General features: G+C 43.1%; 1 protein-coding gene across 5 annotated transcripts in view; it reads left to right on the top strand.

Annotated features, from left to right (window-relative positions):
* LOC136305967 (E3 ubiquitin-protein ligase RNF31-like) overlaps nucleotides 1–12,077 on the top strand; it is a 32,478-nt gene extending 20,401 nt beyond the window's left edge. For 4 of the 5 annotated variants that reach the window (XM_066209313.1, XM_066209311.1, XM_066209312.1 and 1 more), the window contains 6 exons: nucleotides 2,781–2,886; nucleotides 4,463–4,581; nucleotides 8,431–8,544; nucleotides 9,311–9,368; nucleotides 9,707–9,803; nucleotides 11,767–12,077. In XM_066209313.1, the coding sequence (XP_066065410.1) occupies nucleotides 2,781–2,886; nucleotides 4,463–4,581; nucleotides 8,431–8,544; nucleotides 9,311–9,368; nucleotides 9,707–9,803; nucleotides 11,767–12,007 (735 nt within the window). In that variant the 3' untranslated portion in view covers nucleotides 12,008–12,077. The remainder of the gene's footprint in view (nucleotides 1–2,780; nucleotides 2,887–4,462; nucleotides 4,582–8,430; nucleotides 8,545–9,310; nucleotides 9,369–9,706; nucleotides 9,804–11,766) is intronic. The other variant, XM_066209314.1, reaches the window with a different exon arrangement.
* The last annotated feature ends 10,935 nt before the right edge of the window (nucleotides 12,078–23,012 follow it).

Below are 23,012 nucleotides of genomic sequence, written 5' to 3'. Positions count from 1 at the left end.
GTTTAGACTGGTTTATACTGGTTTGGACTGGTTTGGACTGGTTTGGGGGTTTTCTTTACTGGTTTGTACTGGGACGGGGTTTGGGGGTGACTGGGATGAACTGGGAGATACTGGGAGCGGGTTTGGGGTCACTGGTTTATATTGGGACGGACTGGGAGCGGGTTTGGGGTCACTGGTTTATACTGGGATGGACTGGGAGCGGGTTTGGGGTCACTGGTTTATACTGGGATGGACTGGGAGTGGGTTTGGGGTCACTGGTTTATACTGGGATGGACTGGGAGTGGGTTTGGGGTCACTGGTTTATACTGGGATGGACTGGGAGTGGGTTTGGGGTCACTGGTTTATACTGGGATGGACTGGGAGTGGGTTTGGGGTCACTGGTTTATACTGGGATGGACTGGGAGTGGGTTTGGGGTCACTGGTTTATACTGGGATGGACTGGGAGTGGGTTTGGGGTCACTGGTTTATACTGGGATGGACTGGGAGTGGGTTTGGGGTCACTGGTTTATACTGGGATGGACTGGGAGTGGGTTTGGGGTCACTGGTTTATACTGGGATGGACTGGGAGTGGGTTTGGGGTCACTGGTTTATACTGGGATGGACTGGGAGTGGGTTTGGGGTCACTGGTTTATACTGGGATGGACTGGGAGCGGGTTTGGGGTCACTGGTTTATACTGGTTTATACTGGGAGGGGGCGTGGGGGGGTTTTTTTGGAGAATTTTGCGGATTTTTGGGGAGTTTTTTGGGGGGGAAATTTGGGGGAATTTGGGGGTTTTTGGGATGAATTTTGGGATTTTTGGGGGGAATTTTTGGGATAATTTCATGGAATGTTTGGGGTTTTTTGGGGGGAGATTTTTGGGGAATTTTTTGAGGTTTTATTTTGTAATTTTGAGAGAATTTTTGGGTGAAATTTTGAGGATTTTGGGGTCATTCTTTGGGGATTTTTGTGGGCGTTTTTTGGCTTCTTTGGGGCCAAATTTTGGGGATTTTTGGGTCAAATTTTTGGGATTTTTACGTCGAGTTTTTGGGATTGTTGGGTTCGAATTTTTGGCTTTTTTTACGGCCAAATTTTGGGAATTTTGGGGGCAAATTTTTGGGATTTTTGGGGCCAAATTTTTGGGATTTTTCTTTCAAGTTTTTGGGATTTTTGGGTGAAATTTTTGTGATTTTTGGGTGAAATTTTTGGGTGAAATTTTTGGGATTTTTGGGACCAAATTTTTGGGATTTTTGGGTCAAATTTTTGGGATTTTTGGGTCAAATTTTTGGGTCAAATTTTTTTGATTTTTGGGTGAAATTTTTGGGTCAAATTTTGTGGATTTTTGGGTGAAATTTTTGGGTCGGATTTTTGGGATTTTTGGGTGAAATTTTTGGGTGAAATTTTTGGGTCAAATTTTTGGGATTTTTGGCCCAAATCTTTGGGGTCAAATTTTTGGGATTTTTGGGACCAAATTTTTGGGATTTTTGTTTCAAATTCTTGGGATTTTTAGTTCAAATTTTTGGGACCAAATTTTTGGGACCAAATTTTTGGGATTTTTGGGTCAAATTTTGGGGATTTTTGAGTCAAATTTTGGGGATTTTTGAGTCAAATTTTTGGGTCAAATTTTTCGGATTTTTGGGACCAAATTTTTGGGATTTTTGTTTCAAATTTTTGGGACTTTTGGGTCAAATTTTGGGGATTTTTGGCCTAAATTTTTGGGGCCAAATTTTGGGGATTTTTGGAGTTACATTTTTGGGTTTTCTGGAGTTAAATTTTTGGGGGTTTTTGGGTCAAATTTTTGGAATTTTTGTTTCAAATTTTTGGGATTTTTGGGTCAAATTTTGGGGATTTTTGAGTCAAATTTTTGGGTCAAGTTTTTGGGTGAAATTTTTGGGGTCAAATTTTTGGGATTTTTGGGACCAAATTTTGGGGATTTTTGGGACCAAATCTTTGGGATTTTTGGGTCAAATTTTTTTGATTTTTGGGTGAAATTTTTGGGTCAAATTTTGTGGATTTTTGGGTGAAATTTTTGGGTCAAATTTTTGGGATTTTTGGGACCAAATTTTTGGGATTTTTGTTTCAAATTCTTGGGATTTTTAGTTCAAATTTTTGGGACCAAATTTTTGGGATTTTTGGGACCAAATTTTTGGGATTTTTGAGTCAAATTTTGGGGATTTTTGAGTCAAATTTTTGGGTCAAATTTTTGGGATTTTTGGGTGAAATATTAGGAGTCAAATTTTTGGGATTTTTGGGACCAAGTTTTTGGGATTTTTCTTTCAAATTTTTGGGATTTTTGGGTCAAATTTTTGCAAATTTTGGGCCAAATTTTTGGGATTTTTAGTTCAAATTTTTGGGATTTTTGGCTCAAATTTTCGGGATTTTTGGCTCAAATTTTCGGGATTTTTGGGTCAAATTTTTGGGATTTTTGTTTCAAATTTTGGGGATTTTTTGGGTCAAATTTTGGGGATTTTTGAGTCAAATTTTTGGGTCAAATATTTGGGATTTTTGGGTAAAATATTTGGGATTTTTGGGTGAAATTTTTGGGTCAAATTTTTGGGATTTTTGGGTGAAATTTTTGGGTGAAATTTTTTGGATTTTTGGGACCAAATTTTTGGGATTTTTGTTTCCAATTTTGGGGATTTTCGGGTCAAATTTTTGGATGTTTCGGGTGAAATTTTTGGGATTTTGGGGCTTTTTTCGGGCCGATTTTTCCCCCCCCGGCTTTCCCGTGCCTATTTTGGGTCAAACTCGGGCGTTTTTCGGGCGATTTTGGGGGCGCTGATTTTAACCCTTTCCTCCCCAGTGGGATCCCCGGCACTCGTCGCTGTCGTGCGCCGACTTTGGGGCGTGGCTGAGGTCGGGGGACGCCGAGCCGGGCCCGGGGGAGCTGCTGGGGGACACGGGGATCGGTGAGAAAAACACGGATTCGGGGCAAAAAAGGGGAGATTTGGGCAAAAATCGGGAATTGGGGGGGGAAAAACCTCCAAAAAACGGGATTTTGGGGAAAAAAAATGGGAATTTTGGAGGAAAAAAAGAAGATTTTGGAGGAAAAAAAAAGAGGATTTGGGAGAAAAAAATTGGGAGTTTTTAGGGGGAAAAATGGGGATTTTTGCCAAAAAAAAAAGGGAATTTTTTTGGAGAAAAAAGGGGATTTTTTAAAGGGAAAAAACGGGATTTTTTGGGGAAAAAAAAGAGAATTTTGAAGGGGGGAAATAAATTTTTGGGGGAAGGATTTGGGGGGATCAAAAGGGAGTTTTTTGGGGGGAAAAGAAAAAAAAATTTGGGAGGAAAAAGGGATTTTGGAGGAAAAAAACGGGGATTTTGGAGGGAAAAATGGGGGAATTTCAGGGGAAAAAAAGAGTTTTTGGAAGAAATTTTTTGGAGGAAAAAAAGAATTTTTGGAGGAATTTTTAGGGGGGAAAATTTGGGAGTTTCGCTGGGAAATGTGGGAATTTTATGGGAAAAAAATTGGGAGTTTTGGGGGGAAAAACGAGGAATTTTTAGGGAAAAAAAAATGGGAACTTTTAGGAAAAAAAATGAGAATTTTTTGAAAAAAAATAGAATTTTTTAAAGAAAAAGCCGGGAATTTTTTGGAAAAAAACCAGGAATTTTTAGGAAAAAAACCGGGAATTTTGAGGAAAAAAAAACCAGCAATTTTTACCAAAAAAAAAAAGGGAATTTTTCAGGAAAAAAATGGGAATTTTTTGGAAAAAAATCGGGAATTTTTAGGAAAATAAATGGGAATTTTTAGGAAAAAAAGTAGGATTTTTTTAGGAAAAAGCCGGGAATTTTTAGGAAAAAACCTGGAACTTTTTGGAAAAAAAATAGGATTTTTTTACAAAAAAGCTGGGAATTTTTAGGGAAAAAAAAATGGGAATTTTTCATTAAAAAATGGGAATTTTTAGGGAAAAAAAGGGGAATTTTTAGGGAAAAAGCTGGGAATTTTTAGGGAAAAAAATGGGAATTTTTCATTAAAAAAATGGGAATTTTTAGGGAAAAAACTGGGAACTTTTAGGAAAAAAAGGAATTTTTGGAAAAAAAATAGGATTTTTTTAGGAAAAAAATGGGAATTTTTAGGGAAAAAAGTGGGAATTTCTCGGAAAAAAAGTGGGAATTTTTAGGGAAAAAAGTGGGAATTTCTTAGAAAAAAAGGGGAATTTTTCAGAAAAAAATGGGAATTTTTAGGGAAAAAAGTGGGAATTTTTACAAAAAAAAATAGGATTTTTTTAGGAAAAAGCTGGGAATTTTTAGGGGAAAAAATGGGAATTTCTCGGAAAAAAATGGGAATTTTTAGGGGAAAAAAGTGGGAATTTTTCGGAAAAAAAGGGGAATTTTTAGGGAAAAAAAAGAGGAATTTTTCGGGGAAAAAGCGGGAATTTCTCGGAAAAAAGCGGGAATATTCGGGGCGAGCCCCGGGAAGAGCCGGGCCGACGGCGGCGAGCGCTAAGGGCGGCCCGGGGCGGTGGCGCCGCCCGTCTCCGGCAGAGTGCCCCCGGTGCGGGCAGAGCTTCGCCCTGGCCCGCGGCGGCTGCCTCCACTTCCAGTGCTCCCAGTGCCGGCACCAGTTCTGCGCCGGCTGCGGGGCCCAGTTCCACCGGCCCGGGGTGAGAAACCAACTGGGTTGTACTGGTTTGTACTGGGAGGGGGGAGGGGGCTCAAAGAGGGGGAAGGAACGGGGGAAAAAATGGGGGGAAATGGTAAAAAAAGAAGGAAAAACGGGGGGGGAAAGGGTTAAAAATGGGGGGGAAAGGGTTAAAAAGGGGGGGGAAAGGGTTAAAAAGGGGGGGTTGTACTGGTTTGTACTGGTTTATACTGGGAGGGGGGAAAGGGTTAAAAAGGGGGAAAAAAACGGGGGGAAACGGCAAAAACTGGGGAAAAATGGGGGAAAATGGGGAAAAAACAAGGAAAAATTGGGAAAAAAGGGTTAAAAACGGGGGGGAAAGGGTTAAAAAGGGGGGGTTGTACTGGTTTGTACTGGTTTATACTGGGAGGGGGGAAGGGGTTCAAAAAGGGGAAAAAACGGGGGGGAAAACGGCAAAAAATGGGGGAAAATGGGGGAAAATGGGGAAAAAAGGGTTAAAAATTGGGGGGGAAAGGGTTAAAAAGGGGGGGAAAGGGTTAAAAAAGGGGGGGTTGTACTGGGTTGTACTGGTTTATACTGGGAGGGGGGAAATGGGGAAAAAATGGTGAAAAAACGATAAAAAATGGTGAAAAAATGGCAAAAATGGTAACGAAAAAATGGGGAAAAAAGGGTTAAAAACGGGGGGAAAAGGGTTAAAAATTGGGGGGAAAGGGTTAAAAAGGGGGGGTGGTACTGGTTTGTACTGGTTTATACTGGGAGGGGGGAAAGGGTTAAAAAGGGGGAAAAAAACGGGGGGGAAAACGGCAAAAAATGGGGAAAAATGGGGGGAAATGGGGAAAAAACCAAGGAAAAACGGGGGGAAAGGGTTAAAAATGGGGGGGAAAGGGTTAAAAAGGGGGGGTGGTACTGGTTTGTACTCGTTTATACTGGGAGGGGGGAAGGAGTTAAAAAAGGGGGAAAAAACGGGAAAATGAGGGGAAATGGTAAAAAAAAAAAGAAGGAAAAACGGGGGGGAAAGGGTTAAAAAGGGGGGGAAAGGGTTAAAAACGGGGGGAAAGGGTTAAAAAAGGGGGGGTTGTACTGGTTTGTACTGGTTTATACTGGGAGGGGGGAAAGGGTTAAAAAGGGGGGAAAAATGGGGGGAAAACGGCAAAAAATGGGGAAAAATGGGGGAAATGGGGAAAAAACAAGGAAAAACGGGGGGAAAAAGGGTTAAAAATGGGGGAAAAGGGTTAAAAACGGGGAAAAAAGGGTTAAAAAAGAGGATTGGACTGGTTTGTACTGGTTTATACTGGGAGGGGGGAAACGGGGAAAAAATGGTGAAAAAACGATAAAAAAATGGTGAAAAAACGGCAAAAATGGTAAAAATGAAAAAATGGGGAAAAAAGGGTTAAAAACGGGGGGAAAAGGGTTAAAAATTGGGGGGAAAGGGTTAAAAATGGGGGGTGGTACTGGTTTGTACTGGTTTGTACTGGGAGGGGGGAAAGGGTTAAAAAAGAGGGGAAAAAACGGGGGGAAAATGGCGAAAAATGGGGAAAAATGGGGAAAAAAGGGTAAAAAATGGGGAAAAAAGGGTTAAAAATGGGGGAAAAGGGTTAAAAAAGAGGATTGGACTGGTTTGTACTGGTTTATACTGGGAGGGGGAAGGGGTGAAAAAATGGGGAAAAAATGGGGAAAAAATGAGGGGAAAACGGGGAAAAAATGGGGAAAAAAGTGTTAAAAACGGGGAAAAAAGGGTTAAAAGGGGGGGTTGTACTGGTTTGTACTGGTTTGTACTGGGAGGGGGGAAAGGGTTAAAAAAGGGGGAAAAATGGGGGAAAAACGGGAAAAAAGGTGGAAAAACTTGGCGTGGTTTTCGGGGCGGTTTTGGCCCTTTTTGGGTCGATTTTGGGTCATTTTTGTCCATTTTTGGGGCCAATTTTGGGCCATTTTTTGGGTCAATTTTGGGTCATTTTTTGGGTCAAATTTGGGTCATTTTTTGGGTCAATTTTGGGTCATTTTTAGTCAATTTTGGGCCAAATTTTGGGGTTTTTTTGCCTTTTTTGGGTCAATTTCTTGGAAATTTTGGGTGATTTTGGGTCAATTTTGGGTCATTTTCTCCCAATTTTTGGGCTCAATTTCGGGTGATTTCGGGACAATTTTGGGTCATTTTGACGATTAATTTTGGGTCAATTTTGGGTCAATTTTGTGCCATTTTCTCCCAATTTTCTGGCTCAATTTTGGGACAAATTTTAGGTCGATTTTGGGTCAATTTGATGATTAATTTGGAGTCAATTTTTGGGTCAATTTTGTGCCATTTTTGGGTCAATTTTGGGTCAATTTTGTGCCATTTTTTGGGTCAATTTTGGGTCATTTTCTCCCAATTTTCCGGCTCAATTTTGGGTGATTTTGGGTCGATTTTGTGCCATTTTGGGGTCAATTTTGGGCCAAATTTTGGGTCATTTTTTGGCCTTTTTCGGGTCAATTTTTGGGGTTAATTTTTGGGTTAATTTCAGGTGATTTTGGGTCAATTTTGGGCCATTTTGACGATTAATTTTGGGTCCATTTTGGGGTCATTTTTGTGCCATTTTTGGGTCAATTTTGTGCCGTTTTTGGGTCAATTTTGGGTCAATTTTGTGCCATTTTGGGGTCATTTTTGTGCCATTTTTGGCTCAATTTTGGGTCAATTTTGTGCCATTTTCCGGCTCCATTTCGGGTGATTTCGGGTCAATTTTGGGCCATTTCGACGATGAATTTCGGGTCCATTTTGGGGTCGATTTTTGTGCCGTTTTTGGCTCAATTTTGGGTCGATTTTGGGTCAATTTTGTGCCATTTTTGGGTCAATTTTGGGTCAGTTTTGCACCATTTTCCGGGTCAATTTTGGGTCAATTTCGGGTGATTTCGGGTCAATTTTGGGCCATTTCGACGATGAATTTCGGGTCCATTTTGGGGTCGATTTTTGTGCCGTTTTTGGCTCAATTTTGGAGTCATTTTTGTGCCATTTTGGCGTCAATTTTGTGCCATTTTGGGGTCAATTTTGGGTCAGTTTTGCACCATTTTCCGGCTCAATTTTGGGTCAATTTCGGGTGATTTCGGGTCAATTTTGGGCCATTTTCCGGCTCCATTTCGGGTGATTCCGGGTCAATTTTGGACCATTTCGACGATGAATTTCGGGTCCATTTTGGGGTCAATTTTTGTGCCGTTTTTGGCTCAATTTTGGGTCAGTTTTGGGGTCATTTTTGTGCCATTTTTGGGTCAATTTTGTGCCGTTTTTGGCTCAATTTTGGGTCAATTTTGGGCCATTTTCCGGCTCAATTTCGGGTGATTTCTGGTCAATTTTGGGCCATTTCGACGATGAATTTCGGGTCCATTTTGGGGTCGATTTTTGTGCCGTTTTTGGCTCAATTTTGGGTCGATTTTGGGTCAATTTTGTGCCATTTTTGGGTCAATTTTGGGTCAGTTTTGCACCATTTTCCGGCTCAATTTTGGGTCAATTTTGTGCCGTTTTTGGGTCCATTTTTGGGTCAATTTTGTCCATTTTGGGGTGAATTTCGTGCCATTTTTGGATCAATTTTGTGCCATTTTCTCCCAATTTTCCGGCTCAATTTTGGGCCAAATTTTGGGTCGATTTTGGGTCAATTTTGGGTCATTTTTGTGCCATTTTCCGGCTCCATTTCGGGTGATTTCGGGTCAATTTTGGGCCATTTCGACGATGAATTTCGGGTCCATTTTGGGGTCAATTTTTGTGCCGTTTTTTGGCTCAATTTTGGGTCCTTTCGGGTCAAACCTCCCCCGATTTTTTCCCGTTTTTTTTCCCCCCCAATTACATTTTTCCCCCTTTTTTCCCGTTTCCCCCATTTCTCGCCCCAATTTTCATCCTCCCTTTTCCCAGAGCTGCCCCAGCCCCCAGTGCCCCCTGCGGGGCTCCCTGCACGGCCACCACCCCCGCGACTGTCTCTTCTACCTGCGCGACTGGGAGCCCCCGCGCCTGCAGCGGCTGCTCCGGGTGGGCACTGGTTTGCACTGGTTTGGACTGGTTTATACTGGGAGGGGTTTGGGGGGAAAATTTGGGGGGTTTGGGGGAAAATTTGGGGGGTTTTGGGGCAGGAAATGGGGAAAAAATGGGGGAAAATCGGTGATGAAAGCGGTTTTTCATACTGGTTTGTACTGGTTTGGGGCTGGTTTGGGACTGGTTTGGACTGGTTTGGACTGGTTTGGACTGGTTTGGACTGGGAGGGGTTTGGGGGAAAATTTGGGGGGTTTTGGGGCAGAAAATGGGTCGAAAATGGGGAAAAATCGGTTCTGGAAATGGTTTTTCGTACTGGTTTGTACTGGTTTGGGGCTGGTTTGGGACTGGTTTGGACTGGTTTGGACTGGTTTGGACTGGGAGACGAAAAAACGGTGAAAATCGAGCCAAAAATGGGGGGAAAAAATGGTTGAATGCAGATAACGGGGTCACTGGTTTGGACTGGTTTGGACTGGTTTATACTGGGAGGGACTGGGAGGCGAAAAAACGGGGAAAAAAGGTCAAAAAATGGGGAAAAAATGGTGAGAAATGGGGGGGAAAAGGGTTAAAAATGGAGAGGAAAGGGTTAAAATGGGATGTTTGGGGGTTACTGGTTTGGACTGGTTTATACTGGTTTATACTGGTTTGAACTGGTTTATACTGGTTTGAACTGGTTTATACCGGTTTGAACTGGTTTATACTGGTTTGAACTGGTTTATACTGGTTTGAACTGGTTTATACTGGTTTCTCTGCCCCCTCCCCCCAGGCCGCCAACGTCGCCTTCGAGACGGAGCCGCCCCCTGAGGCCCCGCCCAACCCAACTGGTTTGTACTGGTTTATACTGGTTTAAACTGGTTTGTACTGGTTTGTACTGGGAGACCCCAAAATCCCCATTTTTCCCTTTTTTCCCCAAATCCCTTTTTTTCTCCCCAAAAATCCCATTTCTTCCCATTTTCCCCCCAAAATCCCCAAATTTCCCCATTTTCCCCAAATTTCCCCATTTCCCCCCAAATTTCCCCATTTTCCCCCCAAATTTCCCCATTTCCCCCCAAATTTCCCCATTTTCCCCCCAAAATCCCCAAATTTCCCCAAAATCCCCAAATTTCCCCATTTCCCCCCAAATTTCCCCAAATTTCCCCCCAAATTTTCCGTCTCCCCCCAGGCCTGTGCCCGGTGCCGGAGCAGAAGGAGGTCGGCGCGGCGTTCCGCGACGAGCCGTGCGGGCGGGAAACGGCGCCGGGCCACGCCGGCCTCTGCAGGTGCCGGCCGGGAGCGTCGCGGCTGTTGCCGGGGTTTTTCGGGAATTTTTGGGGATTTTTTGGGATTTTTTTGGGATTTTTTTAAAATTTTTTCGGAAATTTTTTCAGATTTTTTCGCAATTTTTTCGGATTTTTTCGGGTTTTTTCAGAATTTTTTCAGAATTGTTTCAGGGTTTTTTTAGATTTTTTTCGGGTTTTTTTGAATTTTTTTGGAATTTTTTCTTTTGGATTTTTTTAGGGCTTTTTCGCATTTTTTCAGGGTTTTTTTCAGATTTTCTCAGAGTTTTTAGGAATTTTTTTCGGGTTTTTTTTGGATTTTTTTTCTAGGTTTTTTGGAATTTTTTCAGATTTTTTTTGGATTTTTTTGGAATTTTTTTGGATTTTTTTTTAAATTTTTTTTTCAGATTTTTTTCTGGATTTTTTTCTGGGTTTTTTTCAGATTTTCTCGGATTTTTTTGGAATTTTTTTTCAGATTTTTTTTTGATTTTTTTCTGGATTTTTTTGGTTTTTTTCAGATTTTTTTTTGGATTTTTTGGGGGGGTTTTTTCAGATTTTTTTGGATTTTTTTCAGATTTTTTCTGATTTTTTTCTGATTTTGCCCCGGGTTTCTTTCAGATTTTTATGGAATTCTTTTCGCATTGTTTTCGGATTTTTTGGGGGTTTTTTTTCCGGATTTTTTTTGATTTTTGGGGGGATTTTTTCCAGATTTTTTTGGACTTTTTTTCAGATTTTTTCCGATTTTTTCCAAATTTTTTTCCAGATTTTTTCAGATTTTTTTCAGAATTTTTTGGAGTTTTTTTTGGATTTTTTGGAAATTTTTTTCAGATTTTTTTCAGATTTTTGGGGGCGTTTTTTGACCGTTTCTTGAGCGTTTTTGGGGCGTTTTCAACCGTTTTTTGATAATTTTTTTTTGACAATTATTTGACCGTTTCTCCGTCGTTTTTGGGTCTTTTTTGGGTCAGTTTTTGGCCATTTTTGAGTCTTTTCTTTGGGTCATTTTGGGTCATTTTTGGCCATTTTAGGTCACTTGGGGTCATTTTTGGGTCATTTTTGGCCTTTTTTTGGGCCATTTTTGGGTGGTTTTGGGTCATTTTGGGGTCATGGTCACTCTGGGGTCACTCTGGGGTCACTGGGGTCATTTTTTGGCTCATTTTTCAGCCATTTTTGGGTCATTTTTGGCCATTTTTGGTCATTTTCGGCCATTTTTGGTCATTTTCGGGCCATTTTGGGCCATTTTTGGGCCATTTTTGGCCATTTCCGGCTCGTTTCTCGTGCGGTTTCCAGCGTCGGTCACTCCGTGGTCACTCTGCGCTCACCGGTCACTCACCGGTCACTCTGGTCATTTTCAGCCATTTTTGGCTCATTTTTTGGCCATTTTCAGTCATTTTCGGCCATTTTGGGCCATTTTCGGTTATTTTGGGCCATTTTTTGGCCATTTTCAGTCATTTTCGGCCATTTTTGGGCCATTTTCGGCCATTTTTGGTCATTTTCGACCATTTTTGGCCATTTTTGGCCATTTTCGGCCATTTTCGGCCATTTCCGGCTCGTTTCCCCCGCGGTTTCTGGCGTCGGTCGCTCCACGGTCACTCCGCGGTCACTCACCGGTCACTCTGGTCATTTTTGGCCATTTTTCACCATTTTCGGCCATATTTGGGCCATTTTCGGCCATTTTGGGCCATTTTCCGCCATTTCCGGCTCCTTTCCCGCGCGGTTTCCGGCGTCGCTCGCTCCGTGGTCACTCCGCAGTCGCTCCGCGGTCACCGGTCACTCACCGGTCACTCAGGTCATTTTCGGCCATTTTTGGCTCATTTTTCGGCCATTTTCGGCCATTTTCCGGCCATTTTCCGCCATTTCCGGCTCCTTTCCCGCGCGGTTTCCGGCGTCGCTCACTCCGCGGTCACTCCGCGGTCACTCGGCGGTCACTCCGCGGCCGCTGACCGCTCTGGCCCCTCCCGCCCCGCAGAGCTCACTACAGCGAGTACCTGGTGTCCCTGATCAACCGGCACGGGCTGGACCCCGCCCCCCTGTACGAGGGGGCGGAGCTTTGGGCGGCGGCCGAGCGCCACCTGGCGGCCGGGAGGAGCCGGCGCCGGCCGGGCGAGAGCCGGGCCGAGCACGAGAGCCGAGTGCGCCGGCTGCTGGCCGCCGAGGCGCCGGTCCGGCCCCGCCCCCCCCGCCCCGGGCCACGCCCCCTATGCAAATGAGGCCCCGAGGGGAGAAGACGGCGGCGGCGGAGGGGGGGGTTGGGGAGTTTTGGGGGAGTTTTGGGGGGAATTTGGGGAAATTTGGGGGAATTTGGGGGAATTTTGGGGAATTTTGGGGAATTTTGGGGAATTTGGGGGAATTTTGGGGGATTTTGGGGAAATTTGGGGAAAATTTGGGGGGAATTTGGGGAAATTTGGGGGAATTTTGGGGGAATTTTGGGGAAATTTGGGGGGAATTTGGGGAAATTTGGGGGAATTTTGGGGGAATTTGGGGGAAATTTGGGGGGAATTTTCGGTGGGAATTTTGGGGCATTTTTTGGGGTGATTTTGGGGGGATTTTGGGGGAATTCTGGGGGAATTTTGGGGAACTTTCGGTGGGAATTTTGGGTCATTTTTTTGGGTGATTTTTGGGGCGTTTTGGGGAAATTTGGGGGAATTTTTGGGGAACTTTCAGTGGGAATTTCAGGGCATTTTGGGGGGCATTTTTGGGGCATTTTGGGGGAATTTTGGGGCATTTTTTGGGGGAATTTTGGGGCATTTTTTGGGGGAATTTTCGGTGGGAATTTTGGGTCTTTTTTGGGGCATTTTTGGGGTCGTTTTGGGGGAATTTTGGGTCATTTTGGGGGAATTTTGGGGAACTTTTGGTGGGAATTTTGGGTCATTGTTTTGGGTGATTTTTGGGGGAATTTTGGGGCATTTTTTTGGGGCATTTTGGGGGAATTTTGGGGCATTTTTTGGGGTATTTTTGGGTCATTTTGGGGAAATTTTCGGTGGGAATTTTGGGGCATTTTTGGGGGAATTTTGGGGAACTTTCAGTGGGAATTTTGGGGCATTTTTTGGGTGATTTTTGAGGAATTTTGGGGGAATTTTCAGTGGGAATTTTGGGTCTTTTTTGGGGCATTTTTGGGGTCGTTTTGGGGGAATTTTGGGTCATTTTGGGGGAATTTTGGGGAACTTTTGGTGGGAATTTTGGGTCATTGTTTTGGGTGATTTTGGGGGGAATTTTGGGGCATTTTTTGGGGCATTTTGGGGGAATTTTGGGGCATTTTTTGGGGCATTTTTGGGGGAGTTTTGGGGGAATTTTCAGTGGGAATTTTGGGTCATTTTTTGGGGGCTTTTTGGGGCAGTTTTGGGTCATTTTGGGGAAATTTGGGGGAATTTTGGGTCATTTTTGGGTGATTTTGGGGAAATTTTCGGTGGGAATTTTGGGGTATTTTTTTGGGTCATTTTTGGGGCGTTTTGGGGGAATTTGGGGGAAATTTTGGGGCATTTTTTGGAGTCATTTTGGGGGGAATTTTGGGGCATTTTTTGGTAATTTTTGGGTCATTTTGAGGCGGTTTTTGGGGCACTTTTGGGGAAATTCTGTGGTAATTTTGGGGCATTTTTTTGGGTCGTTTTGGGGGAATTTTGGGGCATTTTGGGGAAATTTTGGGGGAAAATTTTGAGTCATTTTTTGGGGCATTTTTTTGGGTGATTTTGGGGCGTTTTTGGGTCATTTTGGGTCGTTTTGGGGGAATTTTGTGGCATTTTTTGGGTCATTTGGGGGGAATTTTTGGGGCAATTTTTGGGGCGTTTTGGGGAAGTTTGGGGGGAAATTTTGGTGGGAATTTTGGGGCGTTTTTTGGGGCATTTTTTGGGTCAGTTTTGGGGAAATTCTGGGGGAATTTTGGGGAATTTTTTGGGTCATTTTGGGGGAATTTTGGGACATTTTTTTGGGGCTGTTTTGGGGCATTTTGGGGAATTTTGGGGGGAAATTTTGAGGTGATTTTGGGTCATTTTGGGGCCTTTTTTTGAGGGCATTTTTGGGGAAATCTCTGTGGGATTTTTGGGCCGTTTATGGGGGATTTGGGGCATTTTGGGTCGTTTTGAGACATTTTGGGTGTTTTGGGTCATTTCTGGGTCACTTGGGGGTCACAGGCGCCCCTCAGGCCACGCCCCCTCAAGGGCGTGGCCGACGCCTTTATGCAAATGAGCTTACCTTATACGGAAACCGTGGGGGGGCGGGGCGCCGCGCTTTATGCAAATGAGGCCGATTCCTTAATTAATCTTTCACTGCAAATAAAGTTTGGTTTGGAAAATTAAGGGTGGTTTCGTTGGGCCACGCCCGCTTTTATGCAAATGAATCACGTTCGGAGGCATGGGAACACGCCCCCTTTTATGCAAATAATAGGGGGTTTGATCAATGGGTGGAGCCACGCCTTTTATGCTAATGAGGAGCCGCCGAAATCCATCTGGGAGCCCCAAAATCCCTAAAATTTACCCCAAAATTCATTGAATTCACCCCAAAATCCCCCGAATTCACCCCAAAATCCTCAAATTCACCCAAAAAACCCCCAAATTCGCCCCAAAATTCCACCTGGGAACCCGAAAATTCCAGATATTCACCCCGAAATTCCATCTGGAAACACCAAAATCCCCCAAATTCACCAAAAAACCCCAAATTCACCCCAAAATTCCACCTGGGAACCCCAAAATCCACCAAATTCAGCCCAAAATCCTGAAATTCACCCAAAAAACCCCCAAATTCGCCCCAAAATCCTCAAATTCCACCAAAAAACCCCCAAATTCACCCCAAAATTCGCCTGGGAACCCCAAAATCCACCAAATTCACCCGAAAATCCTCAAATTCACCTAAAAAATCCCAAATTCACCCCAAAATTCCACCTGGGAACCCCAAAATTCCAGATATTCACCCCGAAATTCCATCTGGAAACCCCAAAAATCCCCAAAATTCACCAAAAAAACCCAAATTCACCCCAAAATCCCCAAATTCATCCAAAAACCCCCCCAAATTCACCCCAAAATCCTCAAATTCACCTAAAAAATCCCAAATTCGCCCCAAAATTCCACAAATTCACCCCAAAATTCCACCCGGGAACCCCAAAATCCCCCAAATTCACCCCAAAATCCTCAAATTCACCCAAAAAAAACCCCCAAATTCGTCCAAAATTCCACCTGGGAACCCCAAAATCCACCAAATTCACCCCAAATTTCCACAAATTCACCCAAAAAAACCCCCAAATTCACCCCAAAATTCACCTGGAAACCCCAAAAATCCCCAAAATTCACCCAAAAAAACCCCAAATTCACCCCAAAATTCCACCTGGGAACCCCAAAATCTCACAGATTAACACCAAAATCCCACAAATCCGCCCCAAAATCCTCCAAATTCACCCCAAAATCCTGAAATTCACCAAAATCCCCCAAATTCACCCCAAAATCCTGAAATTCACCAAAATCCCCTAAATTCACCCCAAAATGTCCCCAAATCCCACAAATCCTCCCCAAAACCCCTCAGCGACCTCCCAAAAAAACCCCCCTCAAATTCCCCCTAAAATCCCCCAAATCCACCCCAAAATCCCCCAAAATCCCCCAAATCCCCCCCAAAAAATCCCGCAAATCTTTACTAAAACCCGGGAAAAACCCCGAGAAATTCCCTTTAAATCCTCCCGCGGTTTCTGCCCGCCGCCATTTTTCCCCCCGCCCCGTCCGCTTCCACCTTCTCCCCTCGCGGACGCCGCGCTCTGATTGGCCGCTCGCCGTGAGGCGCCCGCCGCTCCCATTGGCGGAGCGTTTCCCGCCTTTTTGACGCCCTTCTCCGATTGGTCGGCGGTTGTCGCCGAGGGGAGAGCCGCGCGTTGATGGGCTGGAGGGGCAAAAGGCGGGCGGGGGGAAGGGGCGGGGTTTCCTGTGGCGAGCGGCGGCGTGATTGGCTGAGCGGCGGGAAAGGGGGCGGGGCCACCGAGGTGATAAAGGAGGCGGCGTGGCGGCCTCAGGCTCAGTCCGGCGGCGGCGGCGGTCGAGGCTCCGGGGCCGAGGTGGCGCTTTGAACGATCCATTCCTTCGCTTTAATTAATTGAATTAACCGAATTACCTTAATTGGCGGCGGGGAGGGGTGGCGGCGATTAATCAAGGCGCTAATTGAGGCGCTAATCGGGCGATTCGAGGCTTTTTTTTGGGGGGGTTTTAAACGGGGAAATCCGAGCCGGGGGACGTTTAATCCAACTGTTAAACTGTCCGGATTTAATTCCTTTTAATTATTGAATTGATTAATTCGTTTTAATCGCGCGGCTTCGCCGCTATTTCTTTTTTTTTGTCCTTGAGGGGTTTTAGGGCCAAAATCGCCTTTAAAACCCTTTTTTTTGTTGTTTTTTTGGCCTCAATTTTAATCCGATTCTCCTCAGGTTTAATTTTAAGCAACTTTCCCCTCAGGCTTTTAAATCATTTTAAATTAAATCTGGGTTTCCATCCACTTCTGAGGCGCTTTGTGTTTTAGGCGCTTTAATTAATTAAATTGGGTTTAATTAAGTTAGATTTCATTAAATTGCATTTTAGCCCAGTTTATTAATATTTATTGCAAAGACTTTATTCAGATCTAATTGATTTATTTCAAAAGTGTTTCTCGTGCCGCTTTGAGGCGCTAAATTCGCCTTTTACCTTTTAAAATGAATTAAAGCTCGTTTAATTTATCGCCGTTAAATTAAATTAAATTTCTTTATTCGATTTTGGAGCTTTTGGAGCCTTTTGGGGTTTTTTTCCCTGAGGCGTTTTTATCCCGTTTAAACTTGAAATTATTTAAATAGTTCCGGAATTTAGTTAATATTTATTAATATTTATTTAATATTTATTTAATATTTATTTAATATTTATTGATATTTATTAATATTTAGCAGAATTAGCGACTTTTATTTCCATTTTGAGGGGTTTTGGGTCCCGTTTTAGGTTAAAAAATCCCTTTTTTAACTTCCGGTTTGTCACCGTTAATTAAATACAATTTAATTAATTCAATCGTTACGCGCTTGCTTGAAGTGAATTCCTTTATTAAGCGTTTCTTAATCGTTAACTTTGAGTATTTAAAGCAAATTTCTTGCGGCTTTAAGGGAGTTTGAATTGTAATTTTTATTCAGTTAAAGTTGGAATTACTAAGTTTTAAATTGTTATAGAATTAATAAATTAATTAATATGTTAATATTATAATAAAATATATTAGGATATCAAATATTTTAACTTATATTAATAATTCTAAGTATAAATATTAAATTATAAGTATAAATAATAATATTTAATGCTATTCAGAAATTAAATATTGAATATTTATATATTTTAATATTTATTTAAATGGATTTATTTAAATATATTTAAAGACCGTGACGTATTAAAGATAATATTTAACAGTTTAATTTTGGGATTTTGCAGTATTTAGAAATAAAACATTTAAGAAATAAATTTATTAAGCGTTTCTTTTGTTTTTAATTAAGCTTAAACTTGTTAAAGTTGAGGTTATTAGGTGCTAAATTAATTGATATTAGGTAATTATTCAATATAGGAAATAAGTTGTTTCAAATTAGATTTAAATAATTATAAGTTATAGAAAACGTTAATATAAAATTAATTAATTGATTGTAAGAACTTAGATGAAATTAAATAAACAAAAATCCACAAAATTATATAAAATACAGAAAATTAAATATAAAAAATCACCCGAAATATAAAAAATTTAAATATATTAAAGTCCATTAAACCCGTTAATTCGTTAATTGCCTTTCAACACGTTCATTTCTTTCCGCCCCAAATTTATTTTATTCCCTTAAATCTGTTTTTTTTTGAATTAATTAAAAACCCTTGGAAAAATCCAATTCCTTTTAACGAATTCAAATCTCGTTTTTTAACCCCAAAATCGCCGTTTTCCCCGCCCCTTTAGAAAATATTCAACTTTTATTCAAATTATTTTCAAATTCTATTCAAATTTTATTCAAATTTTATTCGAATTTTATTCAAATTTTATTCAATTTTTATTCAATTTTTTTCAAATTTTTTTCGATTTTTTTGGAATTTTTTCACATTTTTTTCGAATTTTTTCCAATTTTTTCGATTTTATTCGGATTTTATTCAAAAGTTTATTCCAATTTTATTCAAATTCATTCAAATTTAATTGGGATTCGTGGGCGGGGCCGGCGGGATGTTCTATTACCCCGCGGTGCTGCGGCGGCGCACGGGCTGCTTCGGCACCATCTGGTGAGTGGGGAGGTTTGGGGGGAAATCCGGGGGTTTGGGGAAAATTTGGGGGGATTTGGGGAAATTTGGGAAAAATTTGGGAAAAATTTGGGGATTTGGGGGAATTTTGGGGGAAATTTTATGGAAATTTTGGGTAAAATTTAGGGAAAATTTGGGTAAAATTTAGGGAAATTTTGGGGGAGTTTGGGGAGAATTTGGGGGAAAATTGAGGTGAAATTTTGGGGAAATTTAGGGAAAATTTGGGAGAAATATGGAGGAAATTTGGGAAAAATTTGGTGGAATTTGGGGGGAAATTGGGAAATTTTGGGGGAATTTGGGTAAAATTTAGGGGAATTTTGGGGGAATTTTGGGAAAATTTGGGGAGAATTTGGGGGAAAATTGAGGTGAAATTTTGGGAAAATTTGGGACAATTTGGGAAAAATACGGAGGAAATTTGGGGGAATTTTGGGGAAAATTTGGGTAAATTTTGGGGAAAATCTGGAGGAAATTTGGGGGAAATTTTATGGAAATTTTGGGTAAAATTTGGGGGAAAATTGGGGAAAATTTGGGGGAAATTGGGGAATATTTGGGGAAAATTCGGGGGGGTTTGGGTGGATTTTGGGACATTTTTAGGGAATTTTGGGGCTTTTTTGGCATTTTGGGTGGATTTCGGCTGGTTTTGGGTGGATTTGGGTCTTTTTTTTGAGAATTTCGGGGCGTTTGGGTGGATTTGGGGTCGGTTTGGGGTGATTTTGGTCGATTTTGGGCGGTTTTTGGTGGGTTTTTTGCAGGCTGGCGGCCACCTGCCACTCGCGGCTCCTGCGCCGGGAATACCTGGGAGTGGACGTGCCGCGCACCTGGTGAGCCCCAAACAGCCCAAATTCACCCCAAAATTCACCCCAAAAATCCCCAAAATTCACCCCAAAAATCCCCAAAATTCACCCCAAAAATCCCCAAAATTTACCCCAAAATTTACCCCAAAATTCACCCAAAATCACCTCAAAAAATCCCCCAAATCACCCCAAAATTCACCCCAAAAATCTCCAAAATTCACCCCCCAAAACCCCAAAATCACCTCAAAAAATGCCCAAAATTCACCCCAAAATTCACCCCAAAAACCCCCAAAATTTACCCCAAAATTCACCCAAAATCACCTCAAAAAATGCCCCAAATCACCCCAAAATCACCTCAAAAACCCCCAAAAGCACCCGAAAATTCACCCCAAAAATCTCCAAAATTCACCCCAAAAAACCCCAAAATTCACCCCAAAATTCACCCCAAAAAACCCCAAATTCACCCCAAAATTCACCCCAAAAATCTCCAAAATTCACCCCAAAAAACCCCAAATTCACCCCAAAATTCACCCCAAAAAATCCCCAAAATTCACCCCAAAAAGTCCCCAAAATCCCCCCAAAAATCCCCAAAATTCACCCAAAAATTCACCCAAAATCACCTCAAAAATCCCCAAAATTCAGCCCAAAATTCATCCCAAAAACCCCCAAATTTTGCCCCAAAATTCACCCAAAAATTCACCCAAAATTACCTCAAAAAATCCCTAAAATCACCCCAGAAATCCCCAAAATTTACCCAAAAATTCACCCCAAAAATCTCCAAAATTCACCCCAAAAACCCCAAAATTCACCCCAAAAATCCCCAAAATTCACCCCAAAAAACCCGAAAATTCACCACGAAATCACCCCAAAAATCTTAAAATTCACCCCAAAATTCACTCCAAAAACCCCCAAATTTTGCCCCAAACTTCACCCCCAAAAATCCCCAAATTCACCCCAAAATCACCCCAAAAATCCGCAAAATTCACCCCAAAAATCCCCAAAATCACCCCAAAAGTCACCCCAAAAATCCCCAAATTTACCCAAAAATTCACCCCCAAAAGTCCCCAAAAATTCACCCCAAAATCACCTCAAAAAATCCCCAAAATTTACCCAAAAATTCACCCCAAAAACCCCCCAAATTCACCCCAAAATTTATCCCCAAAATCACCCCAAAAGTCACCCCAAAATTCACCCCAAAAAACCCCAAAATTTACCCCCCAAAATCCTCCAAATTTACCCCAAAGTTTACCCCAAAAATCTGCAAGATTCACCCAAAAATCCCCAAATTCACCCCAAAAACCCTCAAAAAAACACCAAATCGCCTCAAAATCCACCATGGCCGCCTGAGGGGGAGCCCCCAAAACCCTCCAAAAAAACCCCCAAAAATCCCCTAAAACCACCCAAAAAAACCCCCAAAATCCCTCAAAATCATCCAAAATCCCCAAAATCCCTCAAAACTCTTCAAAATCCCTCAAATTCATCCAAAAATCCCAAAATTCACCCCAAAATCGCCTCAAAAATCCACCGAAATCCCCCAAAATCCACCATGGCCGCCTGAGGGGATTCCTGAGGGGGAGCCGCCAAAACCCTCCAAAAAAAAACCCCAAAAATTCCCCAAAACCACCCAAAAAACCCCCAAAATCACCCAAAATCCCCAAAATCCCTGAAATTCACCCCAAAAAACACCAAATTCACCCAAAATTCCCTCAAAAAACCCCCAAATTTCCCCCAAAAAATGCCCCGAAATCCTCAAAATCCACCATGGCCGCCTGAGGGGGAGCCCCCAAAACCCTCCAAAAAAACCCCTAAAAATCCCCTAAAACCACCCAAAAAACCCCCAAAATCCCAAAAATCACCCCAAATCCCCAAAATCCCTCAAAACTCTTCAAAATCCCTCAAATTCATCCAAAAATCCCAAAATTCACCCCAAAATCGCCTCAAAAATCCACCAAAATCTCTCAAAATCCACCATGGCTGCCTGAGGGGATTCCTGAGGGGGAGCCGCCAAAACCCTCCAAAAAAAACCCCAAAAACCCCCTAAAACCACCCAAAAAACCCCAAAATCACCCAAAATCCCCAAAATCCCTGAAATTCACCCCAAAAACCCCCAAATTCACCCAAAATCCCCTCAAAAAACCCCCAAATTTCCCCCAAAAAAATGCCCCGAAATCCTCAAAATCCACCATGGCCGCCTGAGGGGGAGCCCCCAAAACCCTCCAAAAAAACCCCCAAAAATCCCCTAAAACCACCCAAAAAAACCCCCAAAACCCCCCAAAACCGCCCAAATTCACCCAAAATCCCCCAAATTCACCCCAAAAACCCCCAAATTCGCCCAAAATTCCCTCAAAACCCCCCAAATTCCCCCCCCAAACTCCCCTTCAAACCCCCACCGACCTCCGTCCGCTTTTCCCGCCTCTCCCCGCGGCCCCGCCCAGCGCCGCCGTGGAGTCGTTCGTGATTGGCCGAGGCGGGTGGGAGGTGCCGCCCCCCTCCGGCCGGGGCCCCGCCCCCGCGGTGCTCGCTGTACCTGGGGGCGTTGCTGCAGCTGGGTCTCGCGAGAGTTTACGGGCGGCAGTGCCACAGCCTGCTGGGTGAGGGGGGGCGCGCGGGGTTATGCTAATGAGGGGGCGGGTTGGGGGGGGAATTGGCGGGAAAATGGGGGGGAATTGGCGGGAAAATGGGGGGGATTTGGGGGGGCAAACTTGGGGGGAAATTTGGGGGAAATTTTGGGAATTTTGGGGAAATTTGGGGGGATTTTGGGGGGAAATTTGGGGGATTTTGGGGGGAAATCTGGGGGATTTGGGGGGAATTTTGGGGGGAAAATTGGGAAATTTTGGGGGAAATTTTGGGGGACTTTAGGGGAAAATTTGAGGGAAATTTTGGGGGGAAAAATTGGGGAATTTGGGGGAAAATTGGGGGGGAAAATGTGGGGGAATTTGGGGGGAATTTGGGAAATTTTTGGGGAAATTTTGGGGAAATTTGGGGGGAAATTTTGGGGGAAAATTTTGGGGATTTGGGGGAATTTGGGGGAATTTTGGAGAAATTTTGGGGGAAATTTGGGGGGATTTTGGGGAAATTTTGGGGGAAATTGGGGGGAAATTGGGGCAAAAGTGGGGGGAAAATGTGGGGGAATTTGGGGGAAAATTTGAGGGAGATTTTGGGGGGATTTTGGGGGAAAATTTGGGGGGAAATTTGGGGAAATTTGGGGGATTTTGGGGGGAATTTGGGGGAAAATTTGAGGGAAATTTTGGGGGATTTTGGGGAAAGATTTGGGGGAGTTTGGGGGAAAATTTGGGGGAATTTTGGGGAAATTTGGGAGAAATTTTGGGGGAAATTTTGGGGGAAAATTTGGGGGATTTTGGGGGAAATTGGGGGATTTGGGGGAAAATTGAAGGGAAATTTGGGGAAATTGTGGGGGAAAAATTGGGGGGAAAATGTGGGGGAATTTGGGGGAAAATTTGAGGGAAATTTTGGGAGATTTTGGTGCATTTTGGGAAGTTCTGTGGGAAACTGGAGGATTTGGGGTTATGGAAATGAGGGGGCGGGGTTATGGAAATGAGGCTGGGAGGGGTTGGGGAAACTTTGGGAGATTTCGAGGGAATTGGGAAATTTTGGGAAAAACTTGGGGGAATTTGGGGAGATTTGGGGGAAATGGGAGGAAAATTTGGGGAATTTATGGGAAATTTTGGAGATTTGGGGGAAATTTGAGAAAAAATTGGGGATTTGGGGGAAAACTTGGGAGATTTTTGTGGGAAATTTGTGGGAAATTTTGGGGGATTTTGAAGGAAATTCGGGAGAATTTGGAGAGAAATTTTTGGAATTTCGAGGGATTTTTTGGGGGGGGAAATTTGGGGATTTTTTTGTGAGAAATTTGAGGGGAAAATTGGGGGAATTTTGGGAGAATTTTGGGAAATTTTCCTGGAATTTCAGGAGTTTTCCCGGCGCCGTTTTTGGGCCATTTTTGGGCCGTTTTTTTGGGGGGTTTTCACCGGTTTTGGGTATTTCCGGCTCCCCCGATGGGTTTTGGGGAGGTTTGGGGCGGATTTTGGGGAATTTTGGGCCGTTTTGGGGTTTTTTTTTCCCACAGAGGAAGTTTCGGTGATTTTGGAGCGGCTGCACCGGGCCTGGCGCCCCCTGCTGGACATCGACATCAGCCCCCCCCGGAGGTGCCAAAAACC

Source organism: Chamaea fasciata, unplaced genomic scaffold (assembly GCF_029207755.1).
Source record: "Chamaea fasciata isolate MVZ Bird 193981 ecotype frontalis unplaced genomic scaffold, bChaFas1.0.hap1 SCAF_851, whole genome shotgun sequence".
NCBI lineage: Eukaryota > Metazoa > Chordata > Aves > Passeriformes > Sylviidae > Chamaea > Chamaea fasciata.
Note: the sequence above shows the minus strand (reverse complement) of the source record. Positions and strands in the feature narration are given on the sequence as shown.